The 16003-nt window shown below is 39.0% G+C and overlaps 1 protein-coding gene across 4 annotated transcripts in view; it reads right to left on the reverse strand.

The window, feature by feature from the left end:
* Positions 1-16003, reverse strand: part of NALCN (sodium leak channel, non-selective) — a 319112-nt gene that overhangs the window by 271483 nt on the left and 31626 nt on the right. For all 4 annotated transcript variants that reach the window (XM_045978577.1, XM_045978576.1, XM_045978575.1 and 1 more), the window contains exons 4-6: positions 9397-9480; positions 8103-8242; positions 7894-8022 (exon numbers count right to left, since the gene is read on the reverse strand). In XM_045978577.1, the coding sequence (XP_045834533.1) occupies positions 7894-8022; positions 8103-8242; positions 9397-9480 (353 nt within the window). The remainder of the gene's footprint in view (positions 1-7893; positions 8023-8102; positions 8243-9396; positions 9481-16003) is intronic.

The raw sequence follows: 16003 nt of genomic DNA on the forward strand, positions 1-16003 counted from the left end.
CTTCGTTCTCACTCCTATTTGGCCTCCGCTTTCAGGATTAATTAAAAGCTCTTATGAATTGGCCTGGCTACTGCTAATGCTGGATGCTTTGGAGCCCTAGCCGCACCCTGGAATTTGCAGAAAAGAGACTACTTAGTGATTTTTGAAAACTTTTAATTGCTCTCTGGGACTTTTAGAGGGATTAGGAAACAAGACAAATAGTCTGAGGCAGGAAATAATACTGACATCACACCACTTTTTAGAAACAAGTAAATCTGGCCTGTTTTCTAAGAATCTGGGGAATAAATTTCCCCTTACTGTAAAGCTGAGAGTATCTTAATCTGATTTTCCATTCTGCAATCCATTCCTGAATGGCTAGATTGACAAAGACGTACCATAAAGAACCGAACTCGTTGTGCATCAAAATGGTAAAATTAAATATTTTTCAAATAGTGTATGTAATTTAAATGACCAAATGCAATTTTCTTTTGAAAGCAAGCATTTTAAATCATCATCATACCTTGTTGTATTTGAATGGTTCTTTTAATCATTTATTTTCTCCCACTTCACCTCCTTAATTATATTGCTCACTATTTTGCCGATATGGGCAACATGTGCCGCCATGTGGCACGGACAGGGAAATTGGCATCTGAGCAAGGGTTCAGCAAGGAGAGGTACATGAATGTATTCAGAGTATCAGGAAAGTGAAGTGTCAGGACACAGAGCTTTCATTGATCAGCTCCAAACTGGAAACGTGAAAACTGTTTTGAGGTCATAAGACAAAGGCTACCACCCCTGACATTGCGAATCTAGGCCAAGGGCTCCTTAAGCAGAAACTCTTTTTCCTTTTGCTTGAGAAACCACAAGATCTGGGGTGAGAAGTTATCTGCACGGAGTCAGTTGGCAGGCTGGAAAATGGCCACCAGAATTCGGGGCCAAGATTACAGATTTTCAGTTGGTGATTTTGCCCATTAATTCATGGATGGCAAGGAGCTCTTTCCTCCTCTCTTTCATGAGGATCATCACGTCTAACCTATGAGGTCACGTTATGAATCAGCAATTAGGAACACAAAGTGCCACACACATACAAGGAGCTCCAAATAGACTCATGTTTACTGGCTGCAGTGTGGCTGAGAATGGCGGGGAGCAACACTCCTTCCCACTCCGACAGGGGTCCATCCTTTGGGGTCAAATGATGTCAGGGCTCACTGGTGTTAAGAACATGTAGCTGCCTTAAAAGTGAAGATCAGGGAAGGATGTGGAATGTGCCAGATCCCCCGCCCCCAGGCACCCTCAACCACACAGTACACCTGCCCAGCTCAGTCACTAAGACCTAAATAAGGTAGGAGTCACTGAAGCATAGTAGTGAGATCTCGGGACACACCCACCCCTGGTCTCTGGAATGACAAGAGGCTCCGATCACCTCTGGTGCTTCTTAGACATTTCGAAGGAACCAGCCTTCAGGGAACAGGGAAGTCAAGTTCCCCGCAGGTGGAGGTATAGTGGCTGAAAGCTTAGCATTCTTTGAAGACTCCAGTTTTATCTTTGAAGAAGCCATGCAAAGTCTGTGTTCTACTCTATTAACACTTCTTTGGGAGTGTTAATGTAAAACTAAGGTTTTAAAGCACTGATTTCTAATCCAACCTATTCTGAGAATCTTAGCCCCACTACAAATACGAATCTATGGGTGTGGCTTGGAGTAAGTATTTTTACAGAGTTTGCCACGTGATTTTCTCCATCAGAGAGAACTCATTCTGGAAATGAATTCCCCAAATGTACTGCTTGTGCTGTTATGGTCACCGTACGTGACTGTTTTCTATCAGAGGGAAAGCAGGCTGGTCACGTTGAACCTGAGCTATCAGAATGAGGCCAGGTGTGATTTCTACACAGGCCAACTACAGTGAGTGCTATCTGCGAGGGGCTGAATTGTCAGGGATCCTCATTTCCATTCGTATAATATGATCCCAGGACCTCATGGCAGAATTCAGTCCTAATACAAGCCATCTTAACCAGGTACTCATCTACCCCAAGCAGAGCCCATCTCCTAAGCACGAGCTCCTTGTAACCAAGGGAAACGAAACATTATACACAAATATTTTGGACACACACGTGTTGCAGATCATCTCAGACACTGACTATGGTACGGTTGAATATTTAAGGCAGAGAAGTCGGTGTCAGGGAGAACTGGGTTTCAACCCTGCTTCCACCTCTTACACACTGTTTCTACCTCTTACTCACTGTTTCATCTTGGATATCTTACTTAACCTCACTAAGCCTCAATCTCCTGGGCTGTAATACAGAGTGTGAAAATAGAATATGACATCAATAGGTCGTTGTGGGTATTAAATGAGGAAAAAAAACCCAGTTATCCATTGTTCAGTGAAAGTTATTTACCACTAATGTAAGTCAGAGTTTTATAACCTACGTTATTACATTCTCTTCTTTTTGGGAAGTAAGCTCAAAAGAAGTGCTATATTGTAACTGATTGAAAGAAATTACCCACCATCTTTTACCTTTTTCAAAGTGTAGGGTTTTCTTTGCTTTTTTATACTAAAGATGCAAAAATATTTTTGCTGGTCTTGTGAAAATCTCTTTGGTATTTATTTTCATATGGTAATTCAGTTTATTCTGAAATATTTTCTTACATTTATTTTTTAAAAATTCGTAACATATGAAAGATTGATTTAACTGATGGCTCAGGTGGGCCACATCCTGGAGATGGGCATGCACTACCATTTTAAAAGAGATCTACGGAGTAATAAATATATTGCATGCCACTATTTTATAGATTGGATGGGGCAGAATCCCCTGGAACCTAATATCTACACGGGGATAGAAAGAAACCAGATGTCATATGGACTTTCATTTTCTCTATGCCATATAAAGACTTTATACCTACGATGTGGATCTCTGTGTGCATACAGGTTTACAAATGTGGGATTACAATATGGTAGAAGTTGCCCAAATGGCAGATCAAGCATGGGCTGGGAAGTCAGACTTGAGTTCAAATCCTGGTGCTCTCACTTACCAGATAAACATACTATTTAATTTCGTTGGGACTGGGTCTTCATCTGCAAAATGGGGGAAATAATTGCGTTCAAGTTGCTCTAAAAATTAGTTATAGAAGCAAAATATATGAGATACACTGGTGTGCCACAAATGTTGCTATTAATTTAATTAGAAATCTACATGCATCCATCAGAGCATTTTCATTTCTTATTTAAATATTTTAAAGAGGAGCTTTCCAATACGGATTCATCCAAATTTGTTCTTATAGCTCCCACCCAGCAGACATCTCTGCAGGAATCCAGTTAAGTTAAATGTAGCAGTCTGTCTTCATCCTTCAAAAGAAGTTTAAATATAAATCAAGAAGACTTCAAAGACCTTTGCATGAATTTGAGGCAGTTATGATTTTACATATTCTGCAAAATTCCCTCTTGATAAAGTCCATAGAAATTAGAAATTAATATTTTAGGTTCTACCACACTTCTATTTTTAATTCTTCTCACCTTTCCATTAAAAAAAACCTCGTTATTTTACAAACAGAATGGATGAGCCAATAATTCATTTATGTTCCAAGTATCCTAAAGGATAAACTTAAATATTCTGTGGGACCTGCAAGAGAAAGCTAACGCAAATCCAACTCTATATTGTCTCTAGGCTAAGTGTTAGTGATATTTTATAAAATACCACCGAGTCCTACAAGCTACCCGGGTGGGGTGACCATCCTGAAATTCCCCTGAGATGGAAAAGAAAGCTGTTAGTAATTACTGTGCCACAGAAAGGACAGTCGAGGACCGTCCTAGCATCTGTGATGTGTGGTTCCCCCACCTCCACATCTCAAAACTAATGGCTCAGCCATTGTAAGCATTTACTTGAACTTCTGACGGAAGCCTGTTCTCCGTAGAGTCAACTTTTATGTACTTCATATTTACAATTGCTTACTTCAGAGCTTTTCTAATTATCTGACTCTCGGGAAGAAGATTTCATTATTTGATATGAAGCTAGGACGACATTTCGCTCCTTTCTCGGGGAATGGTAATACGGTGGCAGATACGTCTTCCTCTCTTCTATCTCACCTACCAGCTCATTTTCACATGTTCATCTTGTAGTTCCGGGAGATTTCTGCCGTCCCATTCGGCATTTTGCAACACCTGTTTCTGCCAGAAGCCACTGCTCTTCTCAGATTTCTTTAGGATAGGGCTGCTTTGCTTAGTCAAATCCCATGCCTCGTTCCTTAATTGCCTTGGGTCACCATTCATTATCAGAGAAGGATCTGAGGCTTCAGGAGTAATGCTCCGAGGACAAAGCAAACACTCCCTTCTCCCGGCTTTAAAAGAAATCAGCTCCATCTAAAAGCAAAGCTGCGTGGACTGAGTTGCTTCCTTATTTATCCTGTTTGCCTCACAGACTATTCATAATCAATTCCAGAGCTCAGCCTTGAAACGCGGGATATAAGGTTTCTGGGCAGACACAGCTCTGCCTGCAAGCTCTCCCATTATTAGGCTACAGTGCATGCAAATCAATTAAGTGGAAATCGGACGACTGTAAAAGACAACAATTACGAGAAACGAGGTCCTAGCAGTGACTGGCAACACGATCTCTGGAAACACAGCCATCATACTGTAGTTTAATCTCTGACTCAGAGATGTTTATGAGAAATTCCTAGTTCAACCAAAGGAAACAAAAAGGTTGGAATTTTTTTCAATTGGGATTTTTACACATCTTATTTTGACTTTGGGTGGTTTTTAAGTCTCCAAAAATAAACTAAGGTCTGGTTGGAGCTAATGGTAAAACAGCATCGACAATTTTTCTGTTTCTCAGTAAGATTCAGTTAATAGTGAACTGAAAATTAAAGGAAAAATGGTATAAGGGATTGGTCCTTGAAATGAATCGTCAAACTTAGCGAAAATTGCTATTATGAGCAATATTACTACTCTGCAGCTAGTTAACTATTTTCTTATCGAAGAGAAATTGTCACATAAAGGGAAGGCAAAATAAATGTGTATGTTCATAAAACGAACGGGCAGATTTTTTAAATATGGGAAAGAGAAAATGCAGACATTCCTCCATAACTGCTATGTCTAGAGTGACTGAAAATTCTGCCAAAACGTAGGTTAACTCTCATAGAGAACTCCATTTTTAGGAAAAAGTGATGAGTTGGAGCTAATATTCAAAATACAGGAGGTCTTTTAATAATTTTTTCAAAGCCATTCATGTCCTAGCACTGGCTGTGGTGAAGAGATGGCAAAGAGCACCTTCTGAAGTGATGCAAGGGTCCTGAGGTCAGAGAGGCTGCTCTACGTCTTCCTTGTTTACGTGTCCACCTTAAGTTTGTCAGCAGGATGCCTGATCTTCTAGCTAGTTTTACAATTCTCACAAGCTTTAGAATTCTCACACATTCTAATTTGATTTTTAATAAAATGGAAACTTTAAATCAGCTTCCTGTGCTCACAGCTATTAGAACACAGCAGCTTTCTTATGCGGAAGCTTCCTCTGCTCTTCGCTTCTATTCTATTGTTTCCCGCCCACACAATATCTTTTTCCCACCTCCATCTTCACTCACGGAACAATCTAGACACATTTTACAGCCTACATACACTTAAAAAAAAACCAACAACTACCTACAGTCTTTATTCCACGCATGTGTCTCTTCCCTCACCCACACAGGCAACCCCCCTTACTCACCTCTTCCTTCCACTCCCCCACCCTGTCTGTGTGTGCCAGCTCCCTGCTTCTCTCCACTCTTAGCGTTGCTTTTCTATTTTTTAACCATTTCTCCCTTGTCACATTTAGCAGCTTGCTTTTCTCCCTTTTTTTCTAAAATTTCCTCTTCTATATCAATTTGTCACAATGTTATTATTATCTGTCTAAATATAAAGAATATGCAGCATGCCTTCAAGACATAGTTACTAAGTACTTACTCTGTGCAAGAATACTAGGTACTGGCCCCAAGAGGGATCTTCTCCACCCTTGCCGTCTGTGTCCTCAAGGAATGCACAGTACAGTGAGAAAAATGGTGGAGGTGTCGGGGGGCTTAGCTGGAGGGCCAGAGGGTTAGTTCTGGCAAACTGGGTTATATTAAATTCAACTCTTTCCATTACAAACAACAAGATCGATTGGATAAATGGTAACATTTAGAAATACGTATCTGGGCTTACAAGAAAGGTCAAAGGGTGAGAGGGAACTAAACATGGAGAGAGGGAAGTCCATGAACTGACAATATATTGGTATGGATGGGGGGTAAGTGTCCAGTAGCTAAGAGCTTGGGTTTTAATGCCACAAGAGGCAGAAAATGGGGTCCAGAGCCTACGGAAGGCAGGAAGCTAGAAAAGGCCCCAGGCATATAGCCATGTTTTAATCCAAACAAATTCCGGAGTGTAATATGGGTGAAATGATAGTCAGGGTGCCTGGGTGGCTCAGCCAGTTAAGTGTCTGCCTTCGGCTCAGGTCATGGTCCCAGGGTCCTGGGATTGAGCCCCGCATCAGGCTCTCTGCTCAGCGGGGAGCCTGCTTCCTCCTCTCTCTCTCTCTGCCTGCCTCTTTGCCTACTTGTGATCTCTCTCTCTCTGTCAAATAAATAAATAAAATCTTTTAAAAAGAAAGGATAGTCAAATAGATCAAACACAACAGAGACCATCGGTACAATCCCAAATATAGACAGGGAATTAGTGAATGAGAAAAGTGGCATTAAACTCAGTGGGCACAGCACACGATAAGTCGTGCTGGAACAACTATCTAACCATAGGAAGAAACTTAGATTTCTGCTCTGCCCCAAAGCGTATCTAAACTGTTTTCATGAGATACACTTGACATGCAATAAATGGCACATATTAAAGCATACAGCTTGATACATTTTAACATGTGCACAGACCACAATCAAGACAATGAACATACCGATCAACCCCAACCTCCTTTGTTTGTTTTTAAGATTTTACTTTCTTATTTGAGAGAGGAAGAGAGAGAACAAGATGGGGAAGGGGCTAGTGGTAGAGGGAGAGGGAGAAGTAGACTCCCTGCTGAGCGGGGAGCCTCACGTGGGGCTCGATCCCAAGACTCTGGGATCATGACCTGAGCTGAAAGCAGACGCTTAATGTACTGAGCCCCCCAGGTGATCCAAGCCCAAAGGTTTCCTAATGTCCCTTGGTAACCCCTTATTCTTATCCCCAACCTCACTCCCAGGCAGTCACTGGGTTCCTTTTTGTTGTTCCAGATAAACTTGCATTTTCTAGAATTTTGTATGCATGGAATCACAGAATATGTCATCTTTTTCATCTGGCTGCATTTGCTCAGCATAATTATTTCGAGATTCACCCAAGATGTTGTGTATATCAATTTCTCATACTTTTTTTTATTGCTAAACAGTATTCGTCATACGGATATACCACAACTTGTTTATTCATGTACCTGTTGGTGGGAATTTGGGTTGTTAGCAGTTTGGGCAATTATAAATACAGTTACTATGCATAAGTCTATTTTATGGACATATGTTAGACACCTGGAATGGAATGAACGGGGTACATGGTAGGTGTCTGTTTTACTTTCTAAGAAACTGCCTGTTTTTCCAAGTAGTTGCACCATTTCTCATTTCCATCTGATTTAAATAGGAAATGAAAATACTCAGATGGTATTATGGTGGCACACTCCTCCTTCTGTCACACTGAAGAAAATCTCCAAATGCACACTTTGAATTTGCTTAGTCTACTTTCCCAAGGGGTTACATTTTTCAGTCTGGCTCGCCTTGAATACTTGTGTTAAAAAATCAGACAAGAAAATTTTGAGGAAACAGAGAATATAGAACAGAGCACATAAGGGCTTTTTCTGTTCAACTTAGACATAGAGTTTTCTCGTAAGATTTGCAGAAACTTTCTTGTTAATCACGTAGATTAAAATGCAGTTAGTAGATAAACTTACCCTGGTTTCGTGTCATTTACTACACAGTGATAGGTAAATGTTCCAAACATCTGAACTCCTAAAATTCCATAAAGAAGCAGAAAGAAAAGCAGGAAAATGGAAACGCTCCATATTTGTTCTCCCGATCGCCTAGGGGGGGATAAAAGTAGGCAAAACTTACAGAAATGTCATAAGCTTTTCTCCTTAACTTATATAAAAGCAGTACTTACTTTAAAATGTTTGTAATCCTGGTCCTTGGTAGCTCAAATCGGAAATAAATTCGGAACGCCCGAATCATAATCAGTGGCCGTGGAATCCGCAACATGCCCCAGGGTGACATCTGGTCAACTATATCAGCAATTTCAAATACCTGTTTATTAAGAGGTAAGAAGAAACAAGCTCAGAGCTTCCCTTAACTTTGCCCGTAGTTACGACAGACCAAGACAGCAGTGGATTTACCACACTGGACTTTGCCCGGCATTATTTTCCACTGAAATGGTCCATTTTGAAGCTATAGCTATCTTTAGAGAAATGAACACATAAACTAATGTAAATGCCATTGCTCTTACTCATTTTGCGTATAATTCATCGAAGCCCAGTTTTTAATTATAAAACAAGTGCCAACTCAGAGTACAGAATAAGTACGCTGAGTTTTCCTCATGAATAAGGTCCTTTGGTGGAACTTTTTTAAATAGCTAGAACACAAAGTAATGGAGGGAGGGTTAAGGGTATTATAAAAAAATTTAAAAAGGAATTGTACCATCTACTAAAAGAGGCAAAAATGATCATTAGAAAACGTTTGTCAATCATTTAATAGCTATTAAATGGAAAAGAACGCATGAATATGCAGGATGAAATCAGATTGTTGGAGAGGTGAGCTTTGTAAAAATAAGGAGAGCTCATCCATAAGCATTGAGATGACTTTGCAGGATGGACTGAATTTATTATATTCTAAATTTTTAAATGAAGAATGTACTAACTTGAGTTGAATTAAACACAAAACTGAAGCATGAATGAACACATGGAAATGAATTCTATTACCCAGTAAAATCCCACCTTTAGCCCTTTAAATAAGTTCTCCATTTCTCATAGTAAGGCACTTTTTACTTGCGATACGGTATTTTATGTTCATCCCAATGTATCTCTATTAGTCAGCTGTTTTTAGTGGGGATTCAGTCACATAAAAGACCGGAATTTTAATATTTAAATTTTTTTATTCTACAAAATACAGAAATGTTACCCCATGTTCTGTCCTTCATTTTAAATAAATATATATTTTATATCCTTTTAATAAGAAATAATTTGCTATAGTATTGGTGTTCATTTCTGATTGAGAATCCACAGATGTGACTGACAAAGATTAAGATGTTAGTTTTTGATCATAACATTTAAAATAACATGACGTTGAAGAAAATTACACCATCACATTTGACATATACTGATTACTATTTTTATTTAGATTTTCATTGCGAAAAAATGCGCATTTTGGAAAATACCCCCATGTAAATTAAAAGTTTTAATTACCTGTAACACCAATGAAACCCAGAGGCAGAAGACCATAAATCCATCAAAAACACACCAGCGATCTTTCACATAGGAACTATCCCCCTAAAAATAAATTTCACATGGAGTTACTATGCAAAATTAAGAATTCCAAAAAACATCTGTGGAGAGAAGGGTTAAATGTTAATTCAGTATAAACTAGTCATAATTTTTGCATCAAAACTGAAGAAACTTTCAAAAGGAGTACCTTTAGCTTTTTATTTTATTCATAACACTTTATTGATTTATTTGACAGAGACAGAGAGGGAACACAAGCAGAGGGAGTGGGAAAGGGAGGAGCAGGCTTCCCGCTGAGCAGGAGCCAGATGCCAGGACACAGGGATGAAGACCTGAGCTGAAGGCAGACGCTTAACCACTGAGCCACCCAGGTGCCTGGTGGAACACCTTTAGCATTTTAAATGACATTTTGTATGAAGAAAATAATTTATGAAACACAAGTAACTCCAGAGCTACGCATGGAAAATTTAAAGTTCACACAAACAGAAAACATCATTACTTTTAGCCACACAGATACTACCATTTAAGAAACCAGAGGTCATCCCACACAGGAGGTAGCTTAAGTCCCAACACAGCTTTCTTCCTACAAGAAGTGAGGACAATACTGGTCAGCATGAAGACCTTTGAGCCTGTGGATCAACCACCACGAGTAGGAATTCACCTCGAGCTAAATTAACGTGAAGAAGAAAATTGCCTTCATGATCAAATATATCAAACATATATTGATTTTAATTGGAGTCACGTGTGATAAAGAAGACACACTGCTTTCATCTTTTAATAATGAATCTACTCTGATGTTAGAATGCGTACTTTTATCAAATGGGAATTTCAGGAAAAAAATTTCCCTTTCAAACAACAAAACAGAAAAACCCACTAGATTAGAATTGGAACCTTAAATAGGAAGGCCTTTGCTTTCTTAGGACTGCCCCGTTAAGTCACCAGCTCCATCATAATCCATGAAACTCAGTTCTGAATTCGGTGACATCTATCACTACCAGCTCTGATTGAACCTGCTTAAGAAATAAAAATTGGAACAGAAAGCCAAGATTTGAAATAAAACGATGAAATCTGTGGTAGGATATTTAGGAAAATAAAATAATTTCCAGAACTACCTACACTTAGTAATAAATAGGCTATCAAAAAGACTCCTTGAGAAGTTTTCAAAAATAATCTATATTATTCACAAAACTAACAGTATGGTAAATCACTTCATGGAAGTTATCTGGCCCAGATGTGAAGTGTAAATTCAACTTAGTTAAGGCTGAAGAATCATCTACTTTACATACGAGGATGTATAACGCCTCTTGAAACACACACACACACACACACAGCAATCTTGCATAGAAAAACTAATACGTACACACCCAACTGATATGTAAGATAGAACAACTTGTAACAAAGCCATAAACATGGTGGGGAAGATAAGAAGATTAATTCTATGAAGAGTTTAGAGAAAAGAAGTCTAGTTCTCAAATGCCTAAATAATTTTATCATTAGTAAGAGAATCAACCAAATTTGGTAATTTGTATATTTGAGAAGTTCACAAAAGAAGTATGAAAGAAAGCCTGAGGCCTGGGGTCTGGGTAACTAGGAGGACAATGACCCTGCTAAGTGTTATGATCATCATATGTTGATTTAAACGTGATGATGAGAAAAATTGCACCTCCTGGAGGCACTGGTTTTGAGAATATGGGTGCGGGCACGTGCGTGCGCGCACACACACACACACACACACACACACACACAAATAATTTAAGGATGTGATCGTTGTCCTCAAAACCTCACAAAACATCTTTTACTAAAAGTATCATCTTTGCCGTGTCCATTGTATAGTTCGCTGAAAATATAAATTATAATCTAAATATAGACCATATAGTCAATATAAAATTGAATTTTCTCTGAGCCTAATTTTAATTGGTATCCAAAAAGATAACGGAATACAAATGATTTAAATTTACACTTTAAAGATTTTTATTTACTTATTTGTCAGAGAGAGAGGGAGAGAGAGAGCTCAAGCAGGGGGAGTAGCAGGCAGAGGGAGAAGCAGGCTCCTTGCTGAGCAGGGAGCCAGATGCGGGACGCAATCCCAGGATGCTGGGATCATGACCTGAGTCGAAGGCAGACGCCCAATCAACCGAGTCACCCAGGCGTCCCTAAAGTTACACTTTAAAGATGCCCTTGAGTTTCTTAATATTTATTGTTCAATAAATTCAAAATGTATTGTTCAATCATTCATTCATTCATTCACTCATGTATAGAACACCTTTATGATCTAGACAGTGTTTGAGGCAGTAATGACACAGGATTGAAAAGAGAAACAAAAACGCTTGCCCTTATATGATTTACATTCTCAGTTTAGGGACGCCTGGGTGGCTCAGTTGGCTGAGCGGCTGCCTTCGGCTCAGGTCATGATCCCAGCATCCTGGGATCGAGTCCCACATCGGGCTCCGTGCTCGGCGGGGAGCCTGCTTCTCTCTGTCTCTGCCTGCCACTCTGTCTGCCTGTGCTTGCTCGCTCTCTCTCTCTGACAAATAAATAAACAAAAATCTTACATTCTCAGCTTAAAAAATGTTAAATATACAATACATGTTGATAGGTATTATGAATAAAAATAAAAGTGTATATTTTCAAATTGATTTTTACTAAACGGATGTATTTTTTCTGGAATGTTAGGCAGAAAGAGAAAAATATCACGACGTTTATTTTAAGAACTAGGCACAGTTGCGATTGTTTTAAAAAATGCAAAGAATTCCCAAAACAAAAACTGAAATTTCATGGGACTCAGCAGAGAGCTATTTTAGAGTAGTTCTATTTTTAACTTTTGAGGAACCTCCATATTGTCTTCCCAAGTGGCTGCACTGGCTTGTGTTCCCACCAACAGTATAAAAGGGTTCCCCTTTCTCCACATCCTCACCACCCCACGACCCAGCAATGGCACTATGAGGTCTAATACAAAAATACTAATTTTTAGTATTTTTAGTATTTAGTATAAAGGGATACACGCACCCTTATGTTTGTAACACATTATCTACAATACCCAAACTATGGAGAGAGCCCAAGTGTCCATCGGCTGATGAATGAATAAAACAAGAGGAGGCATATACATACGACGCGATGGTACTGAGCCGTCGGAAAAGATGAAGTCTTGCCATTTGCAATGACATGGATGGCGCTAGAGAGTGTTATGCTAAGCAAAATAAGTCAGTCAGAGAAAGACAAAGACATATGATTTCACTCATATGTGGAATTTAAGAAACAAAACAAACAATAATGGGGGAAAAGAGGCAAACGAAGAAACAGACTCCTAACCGTGGAGAACCCACTGAGCTTCAGGAAGGCCCTTGTGATGAGCACCAGGTGCTGTATGGAAGTGCTGAGTCACTGAATTGTACACCTGCAACCCAAACTACACTGCATGTTACCAACTGGAATTTAAATAAAACCAAAAAAAAAAAAAAAAAAACCAAAAAGAAAGGAAAGCCCAAAAGGAAAAAAAAAAGAAAGAAAAAGAGCTAATTTAAAATAGGAATGATTAAGATGAGTTTATGTGGTCTTTTTTCCCAAATTTTTATTTTATTTCTTTTTTTGTCATTAAAAAACATTATACATAGCGTTACTACAACTAATCTCCACTGTTGCTTGTTTTAGTAACAAATTATATTCAGTAAGATACAGGATGAGACCTCGTTATATTTAGGATGATTTAAAATGTGAAAGTGAGAATGAACAGCGATAGTTCTCAGGAAGGGTAACTGGGTGGCCAGGACCCAACAAGGGAAGAGAAACAGATGTTCACATTATAACCAAAGATGTCTTTGACTCACGTTCATGTGTTATGTTTTTTAAAGTAGATTTTCAAAATTAAATTTTTAAAAAGATGAACATTTTAGCTTTAACAAAACTTTTAAAGATTTTTTGCTTTTGAGTTGGCACAAATGAAGTCAATTCTGAACACCTGGGACCCCACAAATTTAGAATATACAGCTATCAAAACAGAGGTGGCTGAATTTTTGTTTATTTACTTTATAAATTTCTTTGCTAAGGAAACTAATGTTGCCAGGATGACCTAAAGTATACTCTGAACTATATAAAAGGATGGATTATTTAAAATCACTTTAGAAGTCCTGGTAGGGAATCACAAAAAAAAAAAAAAAAATGCGTGCAAACATGTCTAACTCAAACGAGCTCACATTGTGAAAACCGGCTTCGCAAAAACTTCCACTGCATAACGTAGAAAACTATTTCCGAATTAGGAAGTCAGTTCAGTTGCATTGTTTGGAATGAGCTTAGCTGTAGACTTTCCAGCAATTCATAGTGGCATTTACCTGCTGCCAACAAAACACACCCCACACTGGGTGGTATGTAATGGTCAATTAGAACCGGCTTCTTTTGACTTTCCTGATAATAGGTGTGCAATAAGCCACTGGGCACAAGATTTATACAATACTTTTTGGCTCGTGTTCCCAAGAGCTATTTAATGTTTATAAAAGCCTTTAGTAAGCAATGGTGCAGTGAGCTGGGACACAAAGACCAGTAACACTCAGATGTCCTCCCCCTCCCTTTATTTTTCTAGTTTTGCTTTTTAGTGTTCATTATTCTTTTTTTTTCCTTAAGATTGTAGTTATTTATGAGAAAGAGAGAGAGGGAGGGGGAGGAACAAAGGGAAAGGGACAAGCAGACTCCATGCTGAGCCATGAGTCTAACCTGGGACTTGATCTCATGACTCGTGTGAGATCACAACTTGAGGCCAAACCAAGAGTCGGACGCTTACCCAACTGAGCCACCTGGCTCTGTGTTCTTTATTCTTCACGCTCTTCTGTCTTCCTGAAAATTCTCCCAAGTCTGTGCCAGCTTTCCTCTCCAGACTCTGATCTGACCATAGCCTACCCTGATAAATGTTTGAGCCCATATGTAAGGCAACAAGCAGCAAACTCAGCTCATGGGTCTGAAAAAAACGTTCATATTGTGTAACATACAGAACTGTCCTTTGTAATTTCCACCTCATTACTGAATGAATTACAGTTGACACCCTCCTGTTTAGCAATTCCAGTTGTGAATTTTGGGTTTCCCACTCAAACCTTCTCTAAACCTACTCTCTGGCGTTGCATTAAAAATATCCTCTGGGGTCCCTGGGTGGCTCAGTCCTTTAGGCATCTGCCTTCTGCCCAGGCCATGGTCTCAGGGTCCTGGGATTGAGCCGATGCAGAGCTCCCTGCACAGTGGGGAGCCTGCTTCACCCTCTTACTACCCACCGCTCCCCCCCCAACGGTCTTGCTTTCTTTCTCTCTCTCAAATAAATAAATAAATTCTTAAAAAAAAAAAAAAAACAGCCTATCCCCACTATAAATATTTGAGTCTTTTCTGAAGATTAGTAACATCTTAAGAGTAGACAATTTCAGCCACCCAGCACAGAGAGAGACATACAGCAGATATTAAATGAATGAATTAGATAAGCAGATGTACAATATCTCAGAACGTTTCTGCAGATTACAATACATGGAGTCAGAAGCGTACTCATATGCTTCCTAAATGCATCCCTTCACCCATCCATTCATTGAAATTAGCATTGTTGCTGAAAAGAGATGATTCTTTGACTCCTGGCAAAGAACGAAAGATGTGTTATTACCCTTCAAGGTAGTATCTTCAAGTTAAGATTCTTTTCCCTGTATGATCATGAAAGACCAGAGATGAAATTAATGAGATAACTGTAGGATGTTTCCTGGATTTGCACACTTCGACGAAACAAAGCCTACATGCCATGCAAACAGGAATCGGATCAAGGTGAACATAACTTGTGCACTATAATGCAATTGTAAACATGAATGAAATGACATGTATATCATGTTGATCATTACTGATAATCACTAAGTCTTTATAAGTCCAAAACAACTTTAAAAAAAAAATAAAATACAGACTCTGAACCTGGCACTTTGAAATATAACCTCATAATACACTTTGTGTCTGACACATTTACCAAATTCTCTTTTTGATTGTGTGTCAAAGACTTTTAATCATAACTGATGAAGTATGTCCAGATTGTTTTAAAGTCCTACTGTATTCATACCTAAGTTATATAATATTTGCAAATAATGAGTTGTTCCTTTCCCCTACTTCCAAATTACATAACCAGAGCCAAGTACGCACGGTACTCAAGAAATTTTAACACCTCAAATATGAGAGAAAGATTTTAATTTGGTTGGTCCATCAACAAAAATGGAGAGCAGAGAATGTAGCCGGAGCTACAGGCGGAAATCAGCATGCTGGCCGCTGAGGAGTTATTCAAGAGCTGTCTGTCAATTTTTACAAAGGTAAACACTCAGAGGCTGCCAATCAATTATGCAGTACTAGAGAGTCACTTAAACTGCCATGCAAGTATTTAATAAGCAGAGAAACCAAACACATTCATCTGAAGACATTTATAGGGATATAGTTCGCAGTTCCAAAATGATATACACTGGTACGGTTTCCCGAGCACAAGATTTATTGTTCCCAGTTCCCAGGGCCCATCTGTCACTGGGTCTTACCATCGTTATTTATCACTTCAGCACCGCGCAGAGCATGCATGATACCT

The sequence above is a fragment of the Meles meles genome, chromosome 14 (genome assembly GCF_922984935.1).
Source record: "Meles meles chromosome 14, mMelMel3.1 paternal haplotype, whole genome shotgun sequence".
NCBI lineage: Eukaryota > Metazoa > Chordata > Mammalia > Carnivora > Mustelidae > Meles > Meles meles.